This window comes from Madurella fahalii (assembly GCF_045866475.1).
Source record: "Madurella fahalii IFM 68171 DNA, scaffold_2, whole genome shotgun sequence".
Taxonomy (NCBI): domain Eukaryota; kingdom Fungi; phylum Ascomycota; class Sordariomycetes; order Sordariales; genus Madurella; species Madurella fahalii.
Genome location: NW_027263972.1, coordinates 1,179,276 through 1,204,250, shown reverse-complemented (window position 1 = coordinate 1,204,250; position 24,975 = coordinate 1,179,276). Strand labels below are relative to the sequence as shown.

Sequence of the window (24,975 nt, the reverse complement as noted above, 5' to 3'; positions counted from 1 at the left end):
GGCCAGATTTCCAGTAATGAAATACAGAGGTCAAGGTGGTCAAGATTGATGGGTATATTGAGAGTGAGATTCCATGTAGGGCATTCATCGCCGCTTATGAACACCGCAAACGTGTTTTTTTTTTTTTTTTTTTGGGGGGGGGGGGGGGGGGGTGGTTGGCAAGCTGCACCGTGGCCTTGTCATGGCAAACATATCATTGACAACATTACACGCCGTTTGCTTGTTCGCTTGTTTGTCGTGGCATCCGTTTCATTTACTAATTCTTTCCCAATTGATATATCACACCGTCCGTCTGCATGCCCTGCCGTACTATGCTGAAGAAGAAGTTCGACGTTCTACATATTCTCCCACACGACGTTTACGTTTCTCCCTGCTCTCGCTTTTCTTCCTCAATCCTCCTCCTCGACCCTAACACGGCCTTCCCGACAGTACTCGCGTTGGGCTTCCCAACCTCGGCCGTGATCCACTCCCCAATGTCGGCGACGGCATCCAAATCCACCCCGGTGTCCATCCCCAGACTCTCCATAAAATACACCATGTCCTCGGTCGCCACATTCCCGGTAGCGCCGGGCGAGTAGGGGCAGCCGCCGAGGCCGCCAACGCTGCAGTCAAACGTCCGGATGCCGTGCTCGAGGGCGACGGCCGTGTTGACGAGGGCCTGGCCGTACGTGTCGTGGAAGTGCATGGCGACGTCCTCGTTGCGGATGCCCGCGCTGCGCAGGCAGTTGAGCAGCTCCTTGGTGCGGGGCGCCGTGCCCATGCCCGTCGTGTCGCCGAGCGCGATCTCGTCGGCGCCCATGCCCAGCAGCTCCGTCGCGATCTCCGCCACCCGGTGCGGGTCCACGTCGTACCCCTCGAACGGGCACCCCAGCACCACCGACACGTACGCCCGCACCCGCAGCGACAGGTTGTCCTTGGCCGACTGGATCACCTCGCGGAACCGCGCGAGCGACGTCTCGATGCTGCAGTTGAGGTTCCGCTGCGAGAACGACTCGGTCGCCGCGGCGAAGACGGCGATCTCCACGGCCGGCTTGTCGTGGGTCGGCCGGGTGGTGCCCGACACGAAGGTGTTGGGGTTCCGGTAGAGGGCCGTGACGGCGCTGTCGAGGCCTTTGATGTTAGGCGCGAGGAACGAGAAGGTCAGAGGGGTGCGGGACTCCGGGGGTTTGGTGAGGAGGTGATTGAGGATTTCGGACGAGTTGGCCATCTGGTGTGCGTGGGAAGAAAAAGACGGAGCGAGGTCAGTTGTTTCTGCGATATGCCAATAGGCGAAGGAAGGATGGGAGGGACGCACCTGTGGCACCCACTTCGGCGAGACAAACGAGCCAGCTTCGATTGTCGTCAGGCCAGTCCCCGCCAAGCGCTCAATCAGCTCGATCTTGGTCTCCAGGGGGATGGCCATCTTCTCGTTTTGCAGGCCATCGCGAGGCCCGACCTCGACGAGCTTGACGCGGTTGTCAAACGAGGGCCGCTGTTCGGATGCCGTCGCAAACGCCCGGGCGCTGCGCACGCATGGTTTGAAGCGCTGGAAGCGCGGGAAGCGGCGTGATAGTAACGCAAACCTCGCCATTTTGCATGTTGGCCAGCCCGCGGATCTGGGAATCGGACGGTTGAGATCAGTACTCTGAGCTTCTGCCGAGGGGCGGCGGTGTCGCATAGCATCGGTTCCAGGGCCCCTGTCAATTGACACGTGACTATCCTGGTGAAGCATCTTGGCAGAAGATCCACTTGAGCGGTGGCACACCAAAACGGCCGTAGTATCTTCCGTTACCAGTAAACGGTTAAAGAGCATTAGACATATATATATATGTATTTCCATTTCAGTTAGTAAACTCGTAGCTCCCAATTCCTTAACTTCGTGAGACGGAGTTATGAATTACTTGGTTACTTCTCCCAACTTACCAATTTTCTGCGTGAACCTAAGATATAAGGCCCCAGGACAGGTGGATGACCGACAGTCATGAAGGCGCCGTCGGTGTAAGCCGTCGCAATAGGTAATGTAAGTAGTGCTCTGAAGCAAGAGCTAGAGAGCTCACTGTAGAGCCTCACTCCTCCTTCCCCCGAGCCTTGACCAACCAAGCAAGCTTCGCTTCCAGCTTTTCCTCGACCTGCAATCGCATTACAGTCAGCACATATCCTAGATCCCTCACAGTTTGGAGAAAAGAGAGATGGAATCAAGAACATCGCTTTCCTTACCATTTCATTCCTCTTGAATAGTATCCATATGCTGACAGTCAGGGACATGGTCTCTAGCGTCAGCGGCAGATACTACTACCACGAGGGCAGTGGATCCAGAGCGTCGACGTTCCTCCCGAAGAGCGTCTAATAAGACCGTTAGAATTGCGCAGTTGTGGGCAGAAAACTCGCCGTCACTTTGAGGTTAAGCGTACCGAGATAAATATGAGAGGAAGATGAACTAAGTAATTGGGACAGAAACGAATGAGCGAGATTCTTATGCTTCTGGGCCGTGTTAGACCGATTTTGGCCGGGCCTTACCGTGATCCATGTTAGGCGTTTCATGCTGTTGCTGGTCGATGTGGAATGCTTGGCTTCAGCGATTGATGTGAGGTTGAATTCCTGCAGACAAGAGGGGGAATGGGCTAGAATCAGCATTCTCCAGAATACCAGGTTAGCTTGATTGATCAGACATACTGTTTGGATCAACTCTTGTGACTTGCGTAGAGCCTTTTGAGCCTCACGCCGACGGCGTCAGCGAGTTCTCGGATAATGCCCGGGAGCTCGTTGAAGGCCTCTTCGTCGCCATCGAAGCCTTTATACTCGGATTTGAACTCGTAGGCGGCCCCTAGGTGGGCCTTGAGATGGGCTTAAAGGTCAATTCATAGGCCAGTATCCTTCGGGAGCCGCTATATTAATCGTGGTCTTTGCCTCCTTTCTGAGGACAATCTTTCTCTGTTGGCCGAGAAACACATCGTCAGCAAGGAGCCCCCACCTGTCTCAGAGCACGATCGATGCGGGGATGTTATAGTACGCACGGAATTCGCGAGGAGCTCCTCTCCTTGCTCGCAGCTTCGTAACCATCTCGTCCGGAGCCGGTCGGGGAATTGCTTGAAGAAATCGACCTTGTTATCCTGAATCTACACATTAGGCAGCGTGCTGAAGTTGGTAACGCTTCTCTAGCTCTTTCCAGTCCTGCTACCCGTTCTTGGGGGGGGGGCTTATCGCTGAGCATCAAACCCCACATCGACGGCTTCACGTTTCTCAATGGCAACTGCTTTGTAAAGATCCACCGGATCATCATGATATTGCCATCGGTCTTCCCCCGTGGTGATACGACTTGTGAACTGTGAGAGGGAAGGGAAGTAGAGGGCAACTGTGCAGTCGATGCTGCCGAAGTTGCGGCTGAAGAATGGCATTATTGGCCGGTCGAGGTCGAGCTGAAGCAGGGGAGTGTAGTTCGGAATGTGAGGAAGCTTGTTCAGAAGCTCCGTAAGTCATCAGTATCGGCCTTTTACTCGGAACGGCTGCTCTCTTAAACAACTAAATAAGAAAGGTTGATCTCACAATAGTTGCCGTCGAAAGACGGATGGGCCGCATTCGGGACGCTTTTGAGATGCCGGGAAAAGTCTGTGGCTAGAAGACACATAACCTTGGTTCCCTCGCCCACGCTCTCATGCACTTTGATAATCGGTGTTGGGCCGCCACCGCGGCCGTAGGCCCGGAGCGAGTCATTGGCGCTAATGCCGTGGGTCAGGCCTACAAAGGACTCGAGCAACAGTTCGACGAGGTCAAGATGGTTCTTTCGCAACGCTAGACGCAGCGGCGTCAGGCCGTCGGCACCCTCAATGCCAAGGTCCGGCTTTAAATCGGAGGCGAGAAGCATTCTTACTCTGGTTACAGTGGCTAGCTGGTCTGACTTGAATGTCACGACCGAATGGAGGGGTGTCCACCACCAAAGGTCTTTTGTGTTTATGTCATATACGACGTCTAGCAAGCGTCGTACCATGTCGCCGTTGCCATTCAGTAGCTGTACATGAAGGCTAGCGTAGTCGTACGGTAGAAGCAGGAGGACGGCACCCTGGTTGTCGGCACAAAACCGGAGCGCTGCCACCAACGGCGTAGCAGTATCTGCGTTAGGCAGAAGGGTTTTGATGACAGTTTCCCTCCAGGATTCTGCCGCATAATGTAGAGGTGTCCAGCCATCCGCTGTCTTAACGTTCACATCTGCTCCGACGCTGATCAGGTGCTCAACAACGGCGTCATATCCCTTACTAGCGGCCCAGCAGAGCGGCATCCTGGACCTGAGTCGGCCGTATCGGGGTGAACGCCTTTCGTACCGGAAAGGGCCTTGATGTCTGTAAGCCACCCATTAGAGCCGGGGAGTCGACAATCGCGCTCAGGCCAGCTTGTGTGGCGCAGAAGAGTGTGCTCAGTCTCTCCGTACCGCCGCTGTGTTTCAGTGGCACTCGCCCACTCTTGAGCAGCTCTCGCACCGTCTCGACGTGGCCCTGCTCAGCAGCCAGAGACAGAACAATGTGGCCGGATCTGTCAGCGGCGTCCGGGTTGGTATCCCCCTATAGAAGCAGCCTCCGGATTGTGTGTATCATCCCTTGCTGCGACGCTAAGGCAAGCAGTGTGGTAGAGCTGGAATCCCTGCAGGTCGTATCCACGTCGGTGCCTCGAGGATAACTGTTACGGCTTTATCCTGCCCGGCTTCGATGGCACGTACCAATGCCGTCTTTCCCCCCCTGTCTCTCGTGTTGACGTTGCCGCCGTGCTGCAGCATAACCCTGATACTCCCCACATGCCCTCCTTGAGCTGCTCATGTTCGAGGCGTGAGGTGAGTTTCCGCTCCTCATACAGTGTTTCCGCAACGTCTGGGTATTTCTCTATCAGACGACCCACGATCGACTGCTTCCCGTTCTTCGCCGAGACGGCGGTATCAGAATAAGAGGCTGGATGAAGAAGATGGTTGCTTGGAGCGTGGGAGCGCCGGGCGGTTTCAAAGAGGCAGATTGGAGTGTTGCTAGCATCTTTGAGCTGGATGCTGGCTTTGAGCACGGGGGATTTTTATATAAGAGGAGAAATAACAACTGTTCATATGGATGACGTGGGAGAGTTGTGGGCGGTAAAAGAAGTAGGGAGGAAGTGTGGGTGGTTCCGGTTATACTTTATGAACCCGAGAAAGATAAAGAGTGGGAAGGAATATGGGAAGAAACTAAACTGGCAACGAAGAAGGTTTGCGCGATCGTTGTGGAGAGGAGAGAGGATAGGCGGGTTGAGAGAGTTGGATTAATACCTTATAGAGGCTGTTACTGGGTGTGGCGGAGGAATGGAAAGGGGTAGATGAGGTCTTGAATAACCAACTTTTTTTCAAGCCCAAAAATTTCGAGTTGCATCCATCTACAGCTTTGGGTTACTCCCCGAACGAAAGTGAGGGTCAAATCCAACGGGAAAATCCAGGTTTTGTTGCCTGTCGTCTACTATGGCTGAGAGACCTACGGATGGTAAGGGAAAATGCAAGCAGCCTCTCTTGCCAAACCTCGCCCAGCCGGCATAGGTAATTAACCTTGATAATCTGATGTTTGCAAAATTGTCCCTATTCTAACTATTTGCGAAGTCTTACCCAACTCTTCATCCTCTCCCTCTCCAAAAAACCGTAGGTGTCACAATTGGATCACTGAAAGGTAGTAGATGGGCTAACTCTAGGTCGGGGTCCATCCGACTTTCTAGTCTTATCCTAACACTAGATGATGCCAGCGCAGACATTGCTTTGTACACACACGGTAGAAGTTCAGATATATCTCTCTTCGAATAAAATCCATTGTCACAGTGCGCGTGCTTACACTCGCCAATTCCTAACGCTGGACCCAGGGTGAGCTGTGGCTGATTTGTCCTGAGCTTTCCCAGATTCTTCCCTGAGCTAGGGTGATCCCATACGCCGCCACCACACAGCCTCAGGGGCTTGTTTTCAGTCTCCCCCGGCTAGAGTTTCCTATCGATAAGGGGGATACATTGACCACCCCTGGTCCCAAGCTCTCTAGGCTGAGCCTCAGGGACAATCTCAAGGGTAGCTATCGAAAACTCAAGGAAGAGATGCCTAGCAAGATTAAGTGGTCCCGGGTTATACCATTATTTCGCAAACCCAAGGAAGAGCTAGGTATCAAAAGTGAGGGGGAGTAAGGCAGCCCCTTTATATTCATTATTGTTAAACTTTGGGTACCCTACACCCCTGGGTACCCTGGACCCTTGGGTTACCTTACCTTAGAAAGGAGGAGTTGGAATTTTGGTTGTTGTGCAACGGAGCCAAGAGTTTGTATAGCCGGAAGCCGATTTTTAAATTTCACGGCTAAAAAGGGGTTCCCAAGCTCCGCTCTCAACGAACGAGCTCGGGTTGGCGTGCGAGCCTCTAACTCCAGCGTATAGGGTTTACAGGTAGTAGAAAAGCACAGCTACCCCTACAGTACTAGTATTGTGATCCAAGTGATAGTGCCCTGGTGACTTACAGTGACTGCAACCCCCCTGTATTATAGGCCTAACGGCCTATAGAATCCGCCCAATTTTCAACAGCTTTACCTACAAATGGTATGGCTGAAGGATATTACAACAGAGGGCAACCTTGCCCAAAGTCCGTGGGACTACCAAAAGAACGGAACGATTACCGATTTTCGATGCAGTAGCGGGGATAACGATACCTTTCCGGCCATCCGACACAGGGATGCGTATAAACTTGTGACAGCGGACAAGGAAACGCGCCTATTGCCAAATATGCACTTCCTGAGACTTAGGTACGCCGTACAAAAACTTCTCGCTGGCATAATGGCTGCTGGGGCTTTGAAAGACATCTTCCGCAGCCCACCACCAAGCGGTATTGAAGGCCCAGTTCGGGATGAATCATTCATGCCTGACGATTGGGAAATACTTATTAAAGCTGCACAACAAGAAGGTATACTCAGCGTAGAGGCCGCCGAACAATGGAGGCACTATATTTTAGAGGAAGCTTACTAAGAGTACTAAGAACGATTAGCGGAGTATGCTGAGTGGAAAGCGGAAAGGAAGAAGCTGCGCTACGGTAAGGAATTGGAGGACGAAGAACAAGGCAGTTAGGATCTCCTTACTCTGACTAATCCTCCCCCTCCGGCTCGGGCAAGCGGTGATCACCTTGGTGGCAAGGCTAAGGGCCCAGCTCAAGCGAATACCGACAAGCTTAGCAAGACCGCAGGCACTCCTCAGGCAGAGTCTGACCAACCTGGCAAGACGGGCAGCGGGATAGGTGACCTCGAAGAAGAGCATCTACCCATCGAGCAGACCAAGGATGGTAATGGCCATAAGGAGCAGAAGGGAGAGCAGAAGATGAGTGTTAATGTTATCAGCGTTAATAAAGGCAAGGGCATTGATAAAGGAGGGAAGGAGACGCTCACCACTCTCAACCACAAGGTCTCCAAGCTAAACCTCAGGGGAAGCTACCGCAAGGCCACAGACAGGTTCAAGCGGTCCCGAGTTGCATCGCTGTTCGGGATGCCCAAAAAAGAGGCAGGCATCAGAGAGAAGAGAGAGTAGGGACAAAAGCTAGTTTCTATGTTTCGACTCTGTAACTGAGAATAGATGATTCCGTGGCCAAATCGATGATGGTGGCGAAAAATACAGTCAATTTAACCCCATCAATTCGCGTGGTGATCCAGTCCACCAATTCTGAGCCTCGACGGCGCCATGGACGCCACCGATACTGTCAAGGCCTGGACTACGCTGAGGGCGTTGACGACCTGTGAGAGATTGTACGCTTTGATCTGCTCGAGGTGCTGAAAAAGCCTGTTGAGGATGTAGTTAAACCACTGACTTCTTTTCGCGGACTTTTGGACACCAGATCAGTAAGTAGCTTATGGACTTCCGATAACTCGACTGGCAGGTGAGGAAACACCCTGCGTTCCTGTTGTATTTGCGTCTACGTACTCACAAACCCCTTTCCCGGAACAAACTCTCGAATTCCTCACCCATAGCCTCTTGTCTTAGCATCTGTCCACACCAACCAACTATCTGGCTTGTGCTTTAAGGCATCAAGCCCTCGAGGACTGTCTCAAGGGGTTGATTGGGGATCTGTTTCACATCTGTGTCCCATGGGAGAACTCTCTTATTCCGGATATGTCGGAGGATGGTGCTGTCTAGCTTCCGAGCGATCCGTCGGAGAACTTTAGACTCATCAGTTCCGCGGATGGTCATGAAAATTTGCGATACCGCAGAGAGGTAAGGGATTTTGCCGCGGTTTCTTGGGAGAATATTTATTAGCTAGCACCTAAGGAGAATTGAATAAGAACCAGACTCACCCGTTTGTACCGTTAGGTAAGAACATGACGGCACCTTTGCCAAACGTGGCCACCATCGCAGCTGCAATGTGGCTAGACTTGTAGAGACTGTCGAACTTCTGCGACGTGATGCTGAGCTTCCTGCATATAACTGCCTTTGCGTGGCTGACCCTCCGCACGCCTCGGCCAGGAGGCTGGATGTAGCGGAGGATCTCCCGGCCTTCCTCATTGCCCTGGGTGATACAGTCCTTGGTGTACTCCCAATTGGTGTTGAATTCCACAAGGGCGAGGTGGTACTTTAAGCTCTGGATGGTATTCATCCCACCAGCACCAAACTTCAATGCGGCAATGTTGCTAAAAACACGACGCAGGACGCCGGGCACATCTTCGTCATCACTGAGCAGCGTAGCTCTGGTCGACAGGTTGTAGTCTTCAGCCTCAGCAACGACGGCTGCAACACGGACAAGGGCAGTTCCAACCATATCTTTGAAAAGACCATGGTGATTGTATGGGCCTCTTTCTCAGTCAGAGCTCGAGGATCGCTTTTGTTTCGTTGGTTCACCATGACGACAAGACCGGTAAGGGCGTCATATGCGGAGACGCGGAGGCGCTCAAGGTCGCTTATGGTGAAGTCGTTGCTGATGCGAAGCGTGATGCCGACTGGAGCGTTGGGGTCGTTCGTGTCAATCATGTCATCGTCATCACCGTCGCTGTCATCCTCGTCGCTACTGCCCTCGTCTTCAGCACTGGTATCGCTATCCTCAGCGCTGCTTTCCTCACTGTCGACACCGCCAGCCATCTGACCGTTGCTGATGCGCAGTCCCAGAATTGCGTTTGCCATCGTGGTCAACACCTTATCCTGGTCAACATTCTCCCAAAGCGCCTCGTTCTGCCAAACTTGGTTGAACTGCGCCAAACTTGGTTGAACTGCTGAGTGAACTGCGCAAGTCAAATGTTAGCCTTGTGAAAGACAGCTGTGAGAGGTGGGAGGGACAAACTGCGGCTAGGACAGGCTCGTATGGCCCCGAGGCTTCAATGTTGACGGCGTCATTGTCAGGGTCGGCCGGGTCGGAGCCGGCAAACGCAGCGGACGACATGATGCTCACTGAGGCTGGCTGTTGGAAGGAATTCTGGTGCGATCGAAATGTCCGTATAATGGTTGGAAGCGCAAAGAAAGAAGAAGGCCTTTCTGTTTGTGCTGCGTGGAGGATGACAAGGAAAAGAACTCGAGCAGGCGAAGCCGGTCGGTGAGTGGAAAACCGTGTGGTAAGGTTCAGGCTGCAGACCCAGGATTCTATTCTATTCAGACGGATTGAACAATAGGAAGCACGCACTGTCTTTGGATGAACTGAACAATAGGAAGAGCACACTGTCTATTCAGGTGAATTAAACAATAGGACGCGCGCGCTCCTCGCTCAGACCTTAAAAAAAAAAAAAAAAAAAAAAAAAAAAAAAAAAAAAATGTGCCAGTCTTTCCAAAACCCACCACGCTTCCTTTCCCTTTTCCCAAACAATACAACTGCAGATCCCACACATATCAAATCCATTTGCCCACGAAATCTTCCACACACCAACACTACACAATCTCCCAGAATCTCACGTCAAAAAATGGCGACTCTAAATGGCATGGAAGCCGCATTCGCGCGGTATTGGAGACGGCCAAGAACCACGGAATGTCCTTCCGCCGCGCAATAAAGGTCGTCAATGACGGTGAGTGTTGTACCACAATCTTCTGCAGCGCCAAGCTAATTTCTTCAGTCTTCGACAGCGATCAGGACAACGATGTCTTTTCAGACAAGAAGGCCAAGGGCAAGAACATCGATACCTCGTATATTGATAACGAGGACGACGAGGAGTCCGGCTCCGGAGCTGATGGTAACGACGAGGAAGAGGCCGGCGATGAGGTTATCGAGAAAGAGGTCAAGGCGATTACGACCCCGGGCACTAGAAGCTCAAAGCGCAAGGCCTTGAACTTTATCCCCGACTCTTCAACCCCATCCAAGAGTAAGAACATGTATTATATGAGTTCACCCCATACTTTCTTGCTAACATCCACCTGTAGAGCCGAAGCGCAAAGCTGTCGCTGAGACCCCTACGAAGACGAAGCCGAAGTCGACTGCCAAGGCTGCCGGTGAAAAGGCTGCGCAGAAGGGCCGCCACACGAAAGCTTAAAGACATTTCGGGGGTGACACACAGCGAAGGACTTGAGCATGGAGCGAAAACTCAAGGACACGCTAGGGGCTGCGCATGTATTTAAGTAGATGCCCTAACATCATAATCCAGTGTCCATTTATCTACCATTTCTCTCCTGGTCCAAGATGTGCAGTGTGCCTAATTATGTCCCCAAATGCTCACATCTGGTGTCCATTTGTCCACCATTGCTTTATCGTCCCAAGATGCCCAATGTCTCCCGCTTGTGGATCTGAGTGATGCCGTTCCAAATGGCGGAGCTAAAGTTCTCGCACGCGGCCTCGATGGACTTCTCCACGACGCTGTCGTATGCTTACGCCGCGGAGAAGCAGCAGAGCCACTGGGCTAGGCGGCCTTCGACGCCGCCATTGACGGAGCTGCGTTTATCGCGTCGGTCCAAGGCTGCGGGTTATGCGGCTGAGACGAGGGGAAAGAGAGCACTGGCGTGTAGTGGTCCCACTCGGCTGTGGGAAGGGTGAGCATACGGCCGCTGCCGGGGTCCTGCCAGTCCAAACGCGTGTTCTTGGCCTCCATGTAGTTGATCATTGTCAGAAAGGAGGGTACGATCTACGAAATGGGTCGTGACTCTGACCTAGTCAGCGTAGCGCTCAAACTGTCGATCAGCAAGTCTTTTACAACTGCCCCAAGTCAACTCTTAGGACAAGAGTTTCGGCGTATACGGGAACATTAGCATAGAGATTAGCACGAGTTATTACTATTTGCCGCGATCATGCTATAATGATCTACAATTGTAGCACCTCTGTATAATCCCCACCTAGTCTTCGAAGGTTTCACCCTGCTGCGGTATAACCTCGCGCAAAACTGTCCTGAGCTCTACCTCGAGAGCTGGTTCTAGGTGTACTTTGGTAGCAGGGGCGGTTGCCTCGGACAGCTGCTGCGGTGGCATGACATCAGGGGCAGTCTCATCTGACGACTCCTGTCTTCTGTTTCTTCCTCATTTTATCCAGTCACTCGTTATGCCCCTAACGTCCATGTCGCTCATATTAGTGTCGCTATCCCCAGATGACTCTGAAAAGCCGTCTTGGTCGGTTACTGTACTGGCTTGTGCAGACCTTCTCTTTCTTGCATACAGTGGGGTTACCGCCTTTGACCCCCCACCGCCGTATGCGTTCTCGAGTTCTGCCCCACCGCAATGCTCAGTCTTATACTCCTTCGTGCCAGCTGGGGTTCTAGCGACTCGAATGACGTGACGAGGCTCGCCCGCGATGACGAAGAGCTTGACCCGGAAAAGGATAGCCCAAGCGAAACGGGCGAAGAGGTAAGCCCGAGACCTGGAATGGATGGACTCGACGATGGTGGTATGATATGTAGGCCATAATTCCGCCGCCGACTGTGAGATAATATGTGTGACGTATTGAGGAGAGGCTTGAAGGGAAGAATCTGTGGTGACCATCTTTGGAACAATGACGAACCACCGAGCGTTAAACGAGTAGTGTATGTCCTTCCTGAGAGGGAGAAGATTCGCTTTGTTGTCGATATCAGGCAGTCCCACCCCATAGCGTTCCATTTCATTCTCCCTGTACCAGGCTCTTTCCTCTTTTGGTACTAGATGGGCTTCCTCTACAGCATAGCCAGCGTTGGTAATGCTGCAGTCCATGGTGACGATAGGGCTGGCGTTGACAGAATGCCACCATTCAGGGACACGGCCGTGGGGGAACTCCCAGTCTTGGAAACTAGGGACGATGGGGTAAAGCGCTAAAAGGTTAGCGAAAGCTACGGAGAGGGGAGGAGAGTTTTTACCAAAGCCTTCAACGATGAAGTAGTACTCATCCTCTGTCAAGACACCATCAAGCGGCACCTGGACTTGCTGCTGACCCGCCTTATCGAGAGAGAGGTAGCTGTTGGTGAAGGCATTCCCGGCGATAATCTGGCATGCCAGCAGGGCTGTTCTATGATGTACGCCGTAGGTAGGAATCGATGCTGCACTATCGACGCGAGGGAGAGTTAGGAATAGGCTGTGATTGGTATAACCAGGATGGCGAAAGCGGATATCGTCTCGAGAGACCAATTCGAGAACCGTCTTAGGGGGCCGACGCCGGGACTGGAGGGTCGGAACTATTGTGGCCATTTTTGGAGTGCACCAATTCCGGTGGTTCTGATGGATGGCGAGTGTGCGAGGCAAGAAATTTCTGGCGGGTGCGGTTGACTGGCATGACGCCATGACCCGGCGCTACTGTTGCACATGACGAATTTGGTGTCCATTTGGCCATCAAATCATGGAATCTCGATTCTTTTATTTGGACGACAGGCAACTGGTCGGTGCCGCCGTATCAGGCCTGGACAACAACTCAGCTTGCGGACTCTTGGGCACCAGCTTATTTCGCGGGTTTTTGGCTTCCTCCTGTACCCACGATGTAGCGAAACTGACAAGTGAACACGCTGCGTAACTATGGTATTTGCATGAAGCGACGCTATCCTCCTCGCTACGTTGTACTCTATGGTTTATCGTCTCCATTAGCTAGGATACATAGAAAAGATAAAATGGCAGATACGTAGCGAGGGAAAGCAACAGTTACGTGCAAAGGGGGCCGGTGTCCCAAAAGTGGGCCCAGGATCATCATTGCAACCATGCTGCCTTATTTATAGTCACGGCAAGTTTTGGACTCACCTCAGCTCAGGCGGCCCTCAGTACGGCCCATCCCTTGCTCAGAATCTGCGACTAATCGGACTCGGCCAGAAAATAGTGTAGGGTGTGACTATTCCGGTAGGTACATTTTTCTCTCGCAGAAATAGAACCCTCCCCTTTTTCATCAAGCATTCTTTTTACCTGCATCGCTATTCTCGGCGATAGCCTTATAGCTTCGGAAGCTCGCTGTCAACGACCGCTAGATATTAGATGGACGCAGGCGCATCGGAACCTTGCAGAAGGAATTCCTTCTGCAAAGGTCCTCGGTGCTCAGCGCTAGTATCACGAAGGCGTGGCGATTGCAGAGCGATTCTCCGACGCCGAACGTCACCACTCCTCCACGACGATCGGTTGCGTCAGTTCCACTCCACTCCACTCCACTCCACTCCGCTCATGACAGCCCAAAAATGGCCTAAGCCTAAGTTGATGATAAAAAAGAGACCCTCACTGTCCTGAGGCTTGTATTAGAGGGGTAGCGAGGTAACAGCACAAGAATGGTCTAAAACAAGGCCCGGACGCTCTCAACACCCGATGTGTCAGAATCTAGCAGTTTGAGCCAATTGTTGCGAAAAGGTTGTTGGAGATGTGAATGCTGCGCCGGAATCTAGTATCGCCGATTGTGCCAGGGGGTAGGTCATTATTGTGAGGGCTGCTTTGGTGTAACGGCAGGAGGCGTTCTTGGTAACTCTCTCTGCAAGAATATCTTCCAGCTTTGGCCAGCCTGGTAAAGAATTCGGCTAGTCACTCCATTCCTCGCTTCTTCCTTGCCTCCGCAACCTTCGCAGCAGCCTGGGGATCTTCCATAAATTTCCGTATCGCTCGGCCGTATGCGGTCTTCTCTTTCTGTTGAAACCAATCTGGTGGGCCGCTGACAGCGCGTCGGCCCAGCCGGAGCCCAGATGGCACCCACATCCCAGACATCCCACAGTCCTCAACAGCTGAAGGACCGGGCCGTCCAGTCCTGAGTTTGCTGCGAGTGCGACCGATTCATTACATCTATTCCGAAGCGCCAGGTGCTAGCGCTTGCGTCGTCTCATCGCAATGCAACCGTCGCGAATTCTTCGCCGAGCTTAAGTGCGGCAGCTACAACATCTGCTACTTTGTGCAGTTTCCCGACGAAGTGAAATGGGTTGTGCAGGTGCCTTTAACGCCATGCCTGGCGCTTGGGGCGAGGAGCGAACGCAAGAGAGAGTTTGCGACGATGCAGTACTGTCCTTTAAGTTCGTGCACCCTGAAGCGAAACACCCCCTGAAGCGGAACAAGCCGGACCAGGGTCACCAAAACCACCACCTCTCACGAAACAACGAAAAAAAACAGTTAATTCAAAGCACCTGAATATAACGCTCTATATTACTAGAATCTGAATCTTCTTCTGAATCCGAATCTTCCACCAGATTGCGCCCTACGACCTTTTGTGCAGTGCGAATCGTCTCGATATTTGTGAATAAGGTGTTTGGATCTGGTTCGACCTTTCTCCTCTTAGTACGTTGTAACCGATCAAGCTCGGCCTCTAGTGACTCAATCCTTCGCTTGCAGAAGGCTAATTCGAAATCCTTTTCGTCTAAGGCTTTGCTAGCCTTCTGGAGAAATAGCTTATCCGTTGACATCGCCTTAACCAACTGCTTAAATTGCTTAGTGTACTCCTTATATTCCGTAGATTTTCTCGAGGTTGACCAAACGATTTACGTATCGCCAAAACCATCTAGAATAGGCTTCTAGTACGTATGAACATCGGATTCGCGGCTGGTGAACTTTGAGATAGTGGTTTGGTTAGAATTCTTTAAAAGAGGCTTATACTTATTAGGGGTTTAGCAACGTTGAGAGGTTATAGGCCAGTTGCTTTCCACCTTGTCACTGTCAAAAGGATCATGTGCCAAAGGATCAGGATCACAGGATCTAGTGTGGGAGCCAAGCCCATGTACTCTATTGAGCTAAGGAAAACTGGCAGCTAACTGCGCCACTGTACGGACGTCATCCTGTACGCGTATCTCGTCTATAAAAGGAGCAAACTCTCCAGCAAAGATAGACGGGACACAGCAGACGAAGACAACAGAAAAGGGACAATCTACACAATCAAGACAAGACACATAAAAAATCCTCAACTGTCATTTTCCCAAGATTCAGAGGTGCCGTGTTTCCGACAGTCACACGCTGAACGCTCTTGATACCTAGTGGCTCCACTATAATTCTGTGTGAGACTTGCCAAGCTGTGTGAGGCTGAATCTTGTTAAACCTTAGTGAAGCTACTAGTGAAAGCTTTAATGTTGGTAAGTGCTACGGGGTCAAGAGGTAGAAGTTATGGAATCCAGGTCCTAGGGATCTCAAGTATTTAGATAGCTCATTAGAGCCAGATTGTATTTCGAAGAGCAAGGACCTTCGAGGCTATAGTTAATTATTGTGTTCAGAATAGACTAGTTTAGTACCTATAAGGCTACTCATCTATTGAAATGGTGCAGAAACACATATCTACACCCACATACCCACCAAAAACAAGGGGGAGGGCAAAGACGGCCAAATGCTAGACAGACAAGATAGACAAGATAGGCCAGGCGACACCACCACAAATCAGGTCCCTGCAGCCTAGACAAGGTCAGAACAATATATGCAGATAGAGCTCCCTCTGATTAGAGGGAGATCGCTTTGTATATAAAGAAAGCTCGTCAATTGAGCTTGCAACTGTCAAAAAGGGTTGTGTCAAAAGGGTCAGGAAGCTGGATCCTGGATCTGCAAAAACACGAACCCGGATCAGTGTGATCCGGATTAGTGCGACTCGGATAAGTGTGATCCGATCTCTCGGAGACCCGTCAACCCGGGTCTCCGTGGTCCAGGAAATTGGGAATAAGAAGGAAGTTCACTCCGTTAGACAAGGAGAAAAACAAGAGATCCTCAATTTCCGATCCTGAATTTCCATCCTAAATTTAACTCCGAACGTTCAGAGGTGCTGTGCATCCGACAGCAACAAGTGTGAAGAAAAGTACTGAATTGATTGTCCTGTCTAAGGAGCAATGGCTAGGATGGCCCTACTTATAGTGAATTGGGGAAAACAGTCCCTAGAGGGCGGGGTCCCTCTGATCAGAGGGACACAGTTGCTAGGATAGTGCCCCGGGGGCTGGAACTTACTGTGGGCCCATTTTCTTTCGCACCATAGGTAGGGCCGTCCTGGCTGTTGCTCTTTAGACGGAACAATCAGTTCAGCACTTTTCTTCACACTTGTTGCAAGCTCAATTGACGAGCTTTCTTTGCGTGCAAAGCGATCTCCCTCTGATCAGAGGGAGCTATATCTGCATATGTTGTTTTGACCTTGTCTAGGCTGCAGGGACCCGACTTGTGGTGGTGTTGCCTGGCCTGTCTTGTCTATCTTGTCTGTCTGGCATTTGGCCGTCTTTCGAATTTTGGAATGGTACATGATATCCCAAGTCGGAATTTGGGATGGTACATGATATTCCAGCACTAATGGGATGGTACATGGTACCCCAGCTCGAAATTTGGGATGGTACATGATGATATACGTGCTACCCAGAAACTGCTGCGGGTCCCAGAGTTAGGCCCAGGTCTTGTGCTCACGCTTAGCATGACCAAAATGCCGCAACTAATTTTACTGGCAACGACCGCAGAGCACATCCACTGTATGAGCTGCGTCGGACCATTCCCCAACGCCCTCCTATGCTGGGATGTTATGTACTGGTAACGTATCTTATAAGCGAGATGAACATATAAGCGAATTGAACACTTACTACCACACTATAACAGTCAACTACAATTACAACACAACAACACTATGAACCTACTATAATTACATCAGAAACAGCTGAATCGAACCCTTCTGCAGCCTCCTGGCACGTACGCGCATTATGGCCAGGCTTGCCGCACACACTACAGCACCGAACCCTCGTACGACCCCCCCCTGCACCACCACCATCCTGCTCCTTTTCTTGCGCCGCCTCCCCAACCCCGGCCTTCTGGGCTAGTTGATCCTTTGCATCTTGTACTGCAAGTGATCCTCCAAGCTGTATGCGTGTTCTTTTGGCTCTCCGGCGTTTACTAAGTACCTTGTTGGCCTTGCGGAGCGAAGAGACCTCTGACCGAAGAAGAGTGACCTCGTGCATTACAGCCATTGTACCTTTGGTAAGCTGGTCTACAGCAGCCAATATCGAAGTTGGGGAGCTATTTTGATGGTTGGCAATGCGAGTCTTGATGAGCGTTGACTGCGAGGTCGCTTCTCGAGGGTTATGTGGTGTCTGGAAGACCCAAGGTTGTGGTGTGCCGGCCCGCGAGTTCAAGGGCGTTGGTGTACGAAGCTTCATATCCAGCTTGGATATCACCCTCTCTGGATCGTACGGTACAAGGCCAGCACCTGCAAAGCCACCCTGGACATTCTTCTCTGTCATCGAGACGAAGAAGGCCTTACGGAAGCTGCAAAGGAACTCGAGCTTGCTCACGTGGTTGATATGCATCCGCATCAAGTCTTCAACCTGGCGACCATACACCTTCTTCAGCGGCCTAAAGCAGCCGACATCGAGTGGCTAGAGGAGGTGTAAGGAATGCGGAGGCATATAGAGCGTTATAATGTTGTTCTGCTGACAATGGAGCTCGAATTCGGTCGAGTAGTAGCTTTCGTGGCCGTCGAGGATCAATAACCGGTACTTACCCTTTGCCCGAGGCGCTGTATGGTAGTCGAAGTGCTTGATCCAATCCAGGCCTACCGTATTGGTAGTCCAGCTATTGTCGGTTGTTACGATGTGCCAGTCGGCTGGGAGGTCGCACTCGGTATACCAGTTAGCGAGGTGGTACTGCGTAGCCAAGATGATGAACGGAGGAATGGCCTAGCCGAGTGCGTTGACGCCCTAGATTACCGTCGCCCATTCGCGGTTGCCAGGCTGGGCCAGCTTCGCCTTGCTACGGCCATCCGAGGTCGTAACTACTATACCCGCACAGATAATGCCCATTATAAACCCCGTCTCGTCGAAGTTGTAGATATCGTCATCGACAATGCCGTACTTGGCCTTGGTATTCCGTACGAGGGCAAACCAGTCGCCAATAACCTTTGGATCCTCGCACTTAGCCCTCTGGTAGTCATATCTACGCGACCAGTGCGTTCGGATCTTTTCCTTGCGTTCGACGAAGTTGTGGGCCTAGAGCTTGCCGATAGGGGGTGCGTCGTGTATGTGTAGAAGTTGGTTGGCCATATCTTCTACACCACGCAGTCTCGGTGGAAAAGTACGTGCGATTAGGCCTAGTATATACTGAACTATTGCCTCCTCTTCAGAATCCGTAAGCCGATGCGAGTTGGGTGTGGTGTCGCATCGTGCAGGCTTGCCGTCGCGTCGGTTTCGGATGGTATTGACTGTCACGTTGTAGATCTTGGCTGCGGCGCGGAGACTAAGTTTTGGGTTCTTTTGAATAGCTTCAAGGGCTAAGATTACCCTAGATTCTCTTGAAGCCGAAGACATCGTTGGGTGTGGAGGATTTTGGTTGTGGTATGGAGAGAAGACGCGTCGCGGTCAAAGTGTTCAACTCGCTTATATGTTCATCTCGCTTATAAGATACGTTATATTAAATACTGTCGCAGTTTTGGAGCCAGGATACCTATTGAAATTGGACAGGTTCTATAGGCCGTCAGGCCTATAATACAGGGAGTTTAGCAGTCACTGTAAGTCACTGGGGCACTATCACTTGGATCACAATACTAGTACTGTGAGGTAAAGGCGAGGCTGTTCATTTTCAAAATGGGGACCGATTTTGGCCATCTTTATGTATGGGACCAATTCTGGGCCCACTCGGCTAGAGTTGAAGCAATTCAGCATGCTGCGCCGCAGCGTGCCGAAAATGGTACTTAAGCCTGAGCAAAGGTGAGTAAGCCTGAGTAAATCCTGAGTAAAGACTGAGCCGGGCCTGAGCCGGGCCTGAGCCGGGGTGAGCAGTGGTCACGTGGGCGAGGTACAAAAAAGGAAATTTTGTGTGCCCAGATTCGTCTCATTCAACAGCTGTGTTTGGAAAGCTGACATCGCCACGCTAAGGACTCAAACCCAGCCTTATCAGCTGTCAATTAATTCTTCATTGTTTCAGTAATTCCCGAAAATCATCAGTCAAAATCGCCTATCAACTATACAATCTCTATTCTTGCAAAGTAATTACATATGTCGCACTGCAGGGAGCGAAAAGGGCTCTCGGGAATAGAGCGTTGGAAGTACAAAGGAAGAAAAATGTGCCTTGTTCTGATCCCAATATGTGGGAGACTTTGAGCGGTATATATACAAAAGAGATCCCCTGTGGCTAACTGCGCTCTAACTCTTGGCAGCGCTAAACCCTTTCAGATCGCGACAACATACTTCTCCAACACAATCTTGACAACCGCCAAAATGCACTCCATCCTCCCCTCTCCGTGACAGAGAGGAACAACACTAACCACAACCCCACGCGGGTACGTCATTGAAGAGGAAAAAATATCGTCGAAAACGTGGGCCGAATGGTTAGGAGCCGGGTTGGAAGAAGAAGAAGAAGAAGAATAGAAATGGAAACAGGCAGGCTAACCCCACCATTGAGGGTTAGCTGGGCGTACCAGATCGGGAGAAGATGATGCAACTTGGCTCCGAAACCGGTTATGGCCTGTTCGAGACGAGGGAACTAGGCTACCAGGGCTTGCTGGTCTTATACGGATGCAGGCAGTGCTCATGGTGGACCATGCGATGGATATTTGAGATGAGACAGTGGGAAGAATGTCAGATGTCAGTATTGTTGTTGTCGATTCTCAGGTCTCTCAGCTCACTGGCGAGGCTCAGTTGTATTGATTGTGATTCCACGATGAGTGTGGCTCCCAGAGGTAGTTGGGGGGCGGTGGCAATGTTCTTGAAGGCGCTGTAGAAGAGATCCCACGAGCGAAACAGGTTGCCATATCCCCATACATACATGCGACTAACATACATCCTTGAGTGGTTTCTTCTCATCCCAAATGCAATCCCGTTGCGGCCGGACCACGAGCCTACAGAGGCCAGGCAAAACGTACCCTTCCCGCCGCGGTTGCCATGTCAGACCATCAATCGCTTTTGCACAGACGAAGCTGAGGAACCCCCCAATAAGCAGGGCGTTGACCATGGCCTCAAATCCAAGCCATACACCGGTAGCAATAGATACTGTGAGAGCCACCAGGCCACATTCAGGCCAGTATTGAGGGCTCCATGGAAGATTGGAAACTCCTATGAGAGACCAGGTAGCGAACGCTGCACACACAACGGGGACGCTAGGGCATCTGAATACCTGTGGCAGGTGGCTTTCGAGCGGAAGAAGCGTTGTCCAACGGTCGTCGCTTGCCGGAGTTGGGTATGTGTCTGGCAATTGAATTAGATCACGGTTCGCGAGTAGGTCTTGGGATAGAAGTCTCTCACCGTGAGCCTGGCTGAAGTTGACGACAGTTACCGTCGTGATGTATCCAACAGCGACGCTCAGCCCATTGATAACCCACAGTGCAGCCCGGTGGGCACGAAGTCCAAGGACGTAACGCTGCGGCCTTGTAGAGGATGGAGGGCGTGGGTAATAACAACGGATGCACCCCTGGTCATCCCCGAAAACGCAACGAAAATATTTGGCTAGAGGTATGATTACTACCTTTGGTTGGTACCACTTGTTAAGCCCTTCATTAACCGAGTTTAAATTCTCCATGTAATCGCCTGCCCGGAATTCGCAGTGAAGGTCCGTGTGGTTGACTGGCGGCACAGCGGCGGGAAAAGTGGTATGCGTCTTCTCCTCAGACCGATCCCTCTTCCCGGGATCAAGCCTCCAAGGGGGATCCGATAGCAACGGACCCTGAATGAACACGCAGGACACATCTTCTGGGGTGATCTCAAAGTCGCCTCCAATGTCGCTGCTCGTCGACGCCACCTGATTCTGATTTTCGTTGTGGTTGTTGTTCTGCGGGGTCCGACTTCTCGTGTGCCGGCGCCCGCCTATTATTGAAGCCCAAGACTCCCAGGAATCGATGGGGCCCTGTTTGGATCTCTGTCGGTAGGAAAGGGGCTCCATATTGACGTCGTCGTTGCGGGCAAGGGGGAAAGTCCTAGCCCCAAAGCGTCGGAAGTTGTCAAAGCTTCAGAGAGCGGAGTTAGTGGTAACGGTCATCATTAGACCAACGCTGTGAAGAGGGGGCGGAGGTTCGATCGATTCAATACCTAATATTCTTGGTAAGCGCTAGGCTCGTTCGTTCGTTCTAAATATACAGTTTGACGTAGCCTTAGATTGCAAAAGCGACAAAGATGATGATATCAAGATGTTTGACGGAAAGACGAAGAAATTAAGAAGGAGAAAGCGGCGGAGAGCGGCGCAACTTGACTAGGAGCCTCGTGGGGGTATTTGGTGCGAGCGGGCGGACGACCATGGTAGGGCAGCCGGGTTGTTCCGTCGGCGCTGCTGGCGCCTCCTTACCCCTCCCGTCGAAGAGGCCTCCTCACCCCTCCCTTCGAAAAGCTTATTGCCTTGTCAAAGTGAGAGTGAGCGCTGAGTGGCTTGGGAACCATCTATGCCCAACAGTTTCCTGAGAAGTCAGGCAGAGACACCTCCCGGCGGTCGATCCGTAACGGGACAACGGCCTTTTAACCCCGCACCCCATCCCATCAGCACTGCCTCCCACTCGTCAATCCACACACATCTTGCCATTATTTCTTTAAACCCATCCCTCAAGGCTTTACCTAGCATTATCCTTTGCCTCTTTCTATTCCTAGGTGGCGTCTTGTTCCATACCTCCTTTTTTGTCCCCTTTTTCCTCCCGTTCGATCTCGTTTTTTTGTCTTGCCTTAACACCCACGGGGTCTGGCTCAAGCTCCATATTAAACGGCCAGGGTTGCACGACATCAAATTGGTGGGATTTGTACCATCCCTAACACCGCTCCAAGATGGGCATTGCTTATAGGTGGAATCAACACCTTCGCAAAACAGCCGAACGATACCGCTGCCGGCAAGACACCGCCGACCTGGAATACCAGGTCTGCACCAAGCTCGTCGAGGAGAGCCGCGGTGAGGAGGACTCCGCAGGACAGAGCTACAGCAACTCCAAAACTCATGCGCATAAGTACGCCAACTTGAAGCGCGAAGGGTAATTTATTTATTTTGCGACAATCACTACTGCTTGCGCTAATACCTGCAGCTCTCCATCTCGAAGTCAATCGTCGCCAAAGCGCTGTCGGTCTCCCACGGTCGAGCCCGGGTACGTCTTGATAATTGCTCCCTCCAAGTTCTTCGCACACAGCAGCATCCATCTGACCATCTTCGACCTAGGTTTTCCAGATGTTCACAGCCAAAGGGCCGACTGTGGTAGCCTTCCCCACCAATTCCGAGCATACCATCCAAGCAGAGCATTGGTCTGACCGTTTCGTCTCCAGGGATTTCGATAAGACCCCGGCCGAGTTTAGCAGAGGAGCGTCGCGGGGCACTGGGAGCTTGTGGAATCCAGACGACGACAACACCACCCTACCGCGTCCCCAGTCATATGACAAGACTAACTTGGCTACCAATCGCCGGCTTCCTCTGACATCGACGTCCCACCGAAGACTGCCAAGCCAGAACGGCCGTAGTCAAGGCGTTGATGGCTCCGTCAAACTCACCAAGCAGCCCGAGACGCGGCCCATCTCGCAAGAACAACTCGTGGCTGAAGTCAAGGGTATCTATGCTGGCCTTGTCATGGTTGAGAATAAGTGTATCGAGGTCGACGGCGCTCAGAGCACTCAGAACGACCCAAGCAAGCTCAACAATGAGCAATGGCAGGCTCTGATCGCTCTCCACCGGACTCTACTTCACGAACACCATGACTTTTTCCTCGCATCGCAATATCCTTTGGCAAGCCCTGCGTTGAGACGATTGGCGTCAAAATACTCCATGCAAGCGAGAATGTGGCGACATGGGATTCATAGCTTTCTCGAGTTGTTGAGACAGTGCCTACTGACCAGTCCTGAGCATATGTTATCGTTCATCTATTTGGCGTACTCCATGATGGCCTTGCTCTACGAAACGGTCCCGGCATTCGAAGACACATGGAATGAGTGTCTCGGAGACCTCGGGAGATATCGCATGGCGATAGAAGATGACGACATCAGGGATTGGGAAACCTGGACAGCTGTCAGTCGATGGTGGTACTCAAAGGCCTCAGACAAGGCTCCCACCACTGGCAAGCTATACCACCACTTGGCTATCCTTGCTCGCCCAAACGCATTGTAGCAGCTGTTCTACTCCAGCAAGTCTCTTTGTGCCGCTATTCCCTTCTTTTCGGCCCGAGAGATCATCATGATGCTCTTTGATCCTGTTATGGCTCCAAATTCGAGCCAACAATCCAGACTGCCGTCCACGGAGCATGCCTTCGTGAAAACGCACGGCATAATTTTCGGCAAAAAAATGTACGCGAAGCTGGATACTTTGGTGGACGAATTCACCAATACCTTAGACGGCCACATTGGTCACCGTACATGCCGATTCCTCGAACCTGGGTGAGTTGGATCTGGTGCTCTTTTGCCGTTGGCTAAACGCTGACATCTTGACTTGCAGATACTGTATTGGACTCTCAAACTGCTGTGCTATTACCGGATACGGTAGCGGCAGCAACCCTATTTGCAGTGCGGTCAAACGCGCTCTGTCCGATGAGCAGCAAGATCAACAAACGGCGGGGAGTGAGGCCAACGTTACTGTAGCCAAGGGCGTCACAGATGCACTGAATCTAGCGAACAGGACCCACGATGTGATACTCCGGCAGTTTGGAGACCCGAACATTCTCCCATACATTCACATTGTACTCGTGTTTGTCCACAACATGACGTTTCCCCAAGAGACCATGGCCCTTCCGGAACCTACGTTTCCTTGGAAGCCCATATCTTTGACATTGAACATGTTGCTCAGCTCGTGTACTACTTTCACCCGGATCGGGTGCAAAAGTTTTCCAGAACCCGAGGAGGACGATTTCACCCGACCCCCCCCCCCCCCCCCGAGGACTATGCCTTGCGAGGGCTCCTCCGGGCCAAACGGTATTTTCCAACCGATTGGTTCACAAATGAAAAGATCGAGGACGAGAAAACATTTAAGGAACAGGGAGAGAACAGTGACGACTTCCAACAAATGCCAGAAGACAATCTCATCAGTGGCCCTATACCCCATCTTGGCGCCGCCAAACACTTATTTGGGCGGGCCTATTCCAACATAGTGAAACGTCTTGGAGGCCCCCCCATCACCCTCCGCCAAATCCTCCACTTCGCCGTATTCACCATATTCGCCCATACATTAGCGGAACCCGTCGACCCCTGGCGCATACCCAAGATCATTTCGGTGGGCACCACAGCAGTGAGCTCTCTCGGCCTCAGCGTGGCGTCCCTGCAGCTTGACATGGCAGAGCCCTCGAAGGGAAACATGGGCTTGCGCGTGGTCTGCTCGGTGTTGGTCAGCGTGCTCACTGTGCTTTACTCACTACTGTTTCTCACCCACAAACGCAAGGCAAAGCAGTTTATTGAGGGCATCTGCGTCGGCGACGCCCTCTGTTTCCTCTTTGTACGGCTTGTCGGATCATCTGGCGACGACAAGGCCAGCAGCGGCAACAACAACTACATTATCCGGCTCGACAAGTTCAACTTGTCCGCCCTAGTGGCCGTTGTGTTCGGCATCCTGAACGCTGAGCGCAGCCTGTTCACCGGTAACTCGCCCCGTATAGAAGATGATCATAGGCCAGTCGATGTCAATGATGCCAACAGCAACAACGGGCAACGCTCCAGCGATGCTGACGACCGGACGACTGCGAACGATCGTCGTCGACACCGTCGACACGATGAGGACCGCCGAAATGTGGATGGTGACGGTGGTATTGATTTGACCGACATCGTTGTTGGCACTGCGGCCCAGAATATATTTCCTGCCTAG

At 51.9% G+C, this 24,975-nt stretch overlaps 7 protein-coding genes across 7 annotated transcripts; 3 read left to right on the top strand and 4 right to left on the bottom strand.

The window, feature by feature from the left end:
• Positions 1-358: 358 nt before the first annotated feature.
• Positions 359-1,570, bottom strand: MFIFM68171_03093 (hydroxymethylglutaryl-CoA lyase; the record flags this gene model as incomplete). Its single annotated transcript, XM_071058515.1, has 2 exons — positions 359-1,207; positions 1,295-1,570. The coding sequence occupies 2 exons, from the start codon at positions 1,568-1,570 to the stop codon at positions 359-361; spliced, it is 1,125 nt and encodes a 374-aa protein (XP_070914616.1).
• A 1,920-nt stretch (positions 1,571-3,490) lies between these two features.
• ANKRD66 (Ankyrin repeats (3 copies)) lies at positions 3,491-4,252 on the bottom strand (the record flags this gene model as incomplete). Its single annotated transcript, XM_071058514.1, has 1 exon — positions 3,491-4,252. One exon carries the CDS (start codon positions 4,250-4,252, stop codon positions 3,491-3,493), a length of 762 nt encoding a protein of 253 aa, XP_070914615.1.
• A 2,474-nt stretch (positions 4,253-6,726) lies between these two features.
• MFIFM68171_03091 (uncharacterized protein) lies at positions 6,727-7,518 on the top strand (the record flags this gene model as incomplete). Its single annotated transcript, XM_071058513.1, has 2 exons — positions 6,727-6,746; positions 7,110-7,518. 2 exons carry the CDS (start codon positions 6,727-6,729, stop codon positions 7,516-7,518), a joined length of 429 nt encoding a protein of 142 aa, XP_070914614.1.
• Positions 7,519-8,004: 486 nt separating this feature from the next.
• Positions 8,005-9,355, bottom strand: MFIFM68171_03090 (uncharacterized protein; the record flags this gene model as incomplete). The annotated part of the gene is made up of 4 exons (XM_071058512.1): positions 8,005-8,221; positions 8,280-8,669; positions 8,723-9,197; positions 9,253-9,355. The coding sequence occupies 4 exons, from the start codon at positions 9,353-9,355 to the stop codon at positions 8,005-8,007; spliced, it is 1,185 nt and encodes a 394-aa protein (XP_070914613.1).
• Positions 9,356-9,931: 576 nt separating this feature from the next.
• On the top strand, positions 9,932-10,430 carry MFIFM68171_03089 (uncharacterized protein; the record flags this gene model as incomplete). The annotated part of the gene is made up of 3 exons (XM_071058511.1): positions 9,932-9,968; positions 10,017-10,262; positions 10,321-10,430. 3 exons carry the CDS (start codon positions 9,932-9,934, stop codon positions 10,428-10,430), a joined length of 393 nt encoding a protein of 130 aa, XP_070914612.1.
• A 973-nt stretch (positions 10,431-11,403) lies between these two features.
• On the bottom strand, positions 11,404-12,537 carry MFIFM68171_03088 (Endoglucanase type c; the record flags this gene model as incomplete). Its single annotated transcript, XM_071058510.1, has 2 exons — positions 11,404-12,164; positions 12,210-12,537. 2 exons carry the CDS (start codon positions 12,535-12,537, stop codon positions 11,404-11,406), a joined length of 1,089 nt encoding a protein of 362 aa, XP_070914611.1.
• Positions 12,538-21,977: 9,440 nt separating this feature from the next.
• Positions 21,978-24,975, top strand: MFIFM68171_03087 (uncharacterized protein; the record flags this gene model as incomplete). The annotated part of the gene is made up of 7 exons (XM_071058509.1): positions 21,978-22,177; positions 22,229-22,288; positions 22,360-22,395; positions 22,464-23,196; positions 23,296-23,561; positions 23,620-23,860; positions 23,968-24,975. 7 exons carry the CDS (start codon positions 21,978-21,980, stop codon positions 24,973-24,975), a joined length of 2,544 nt encoding a protein of 847 aa, XP_070914610.1.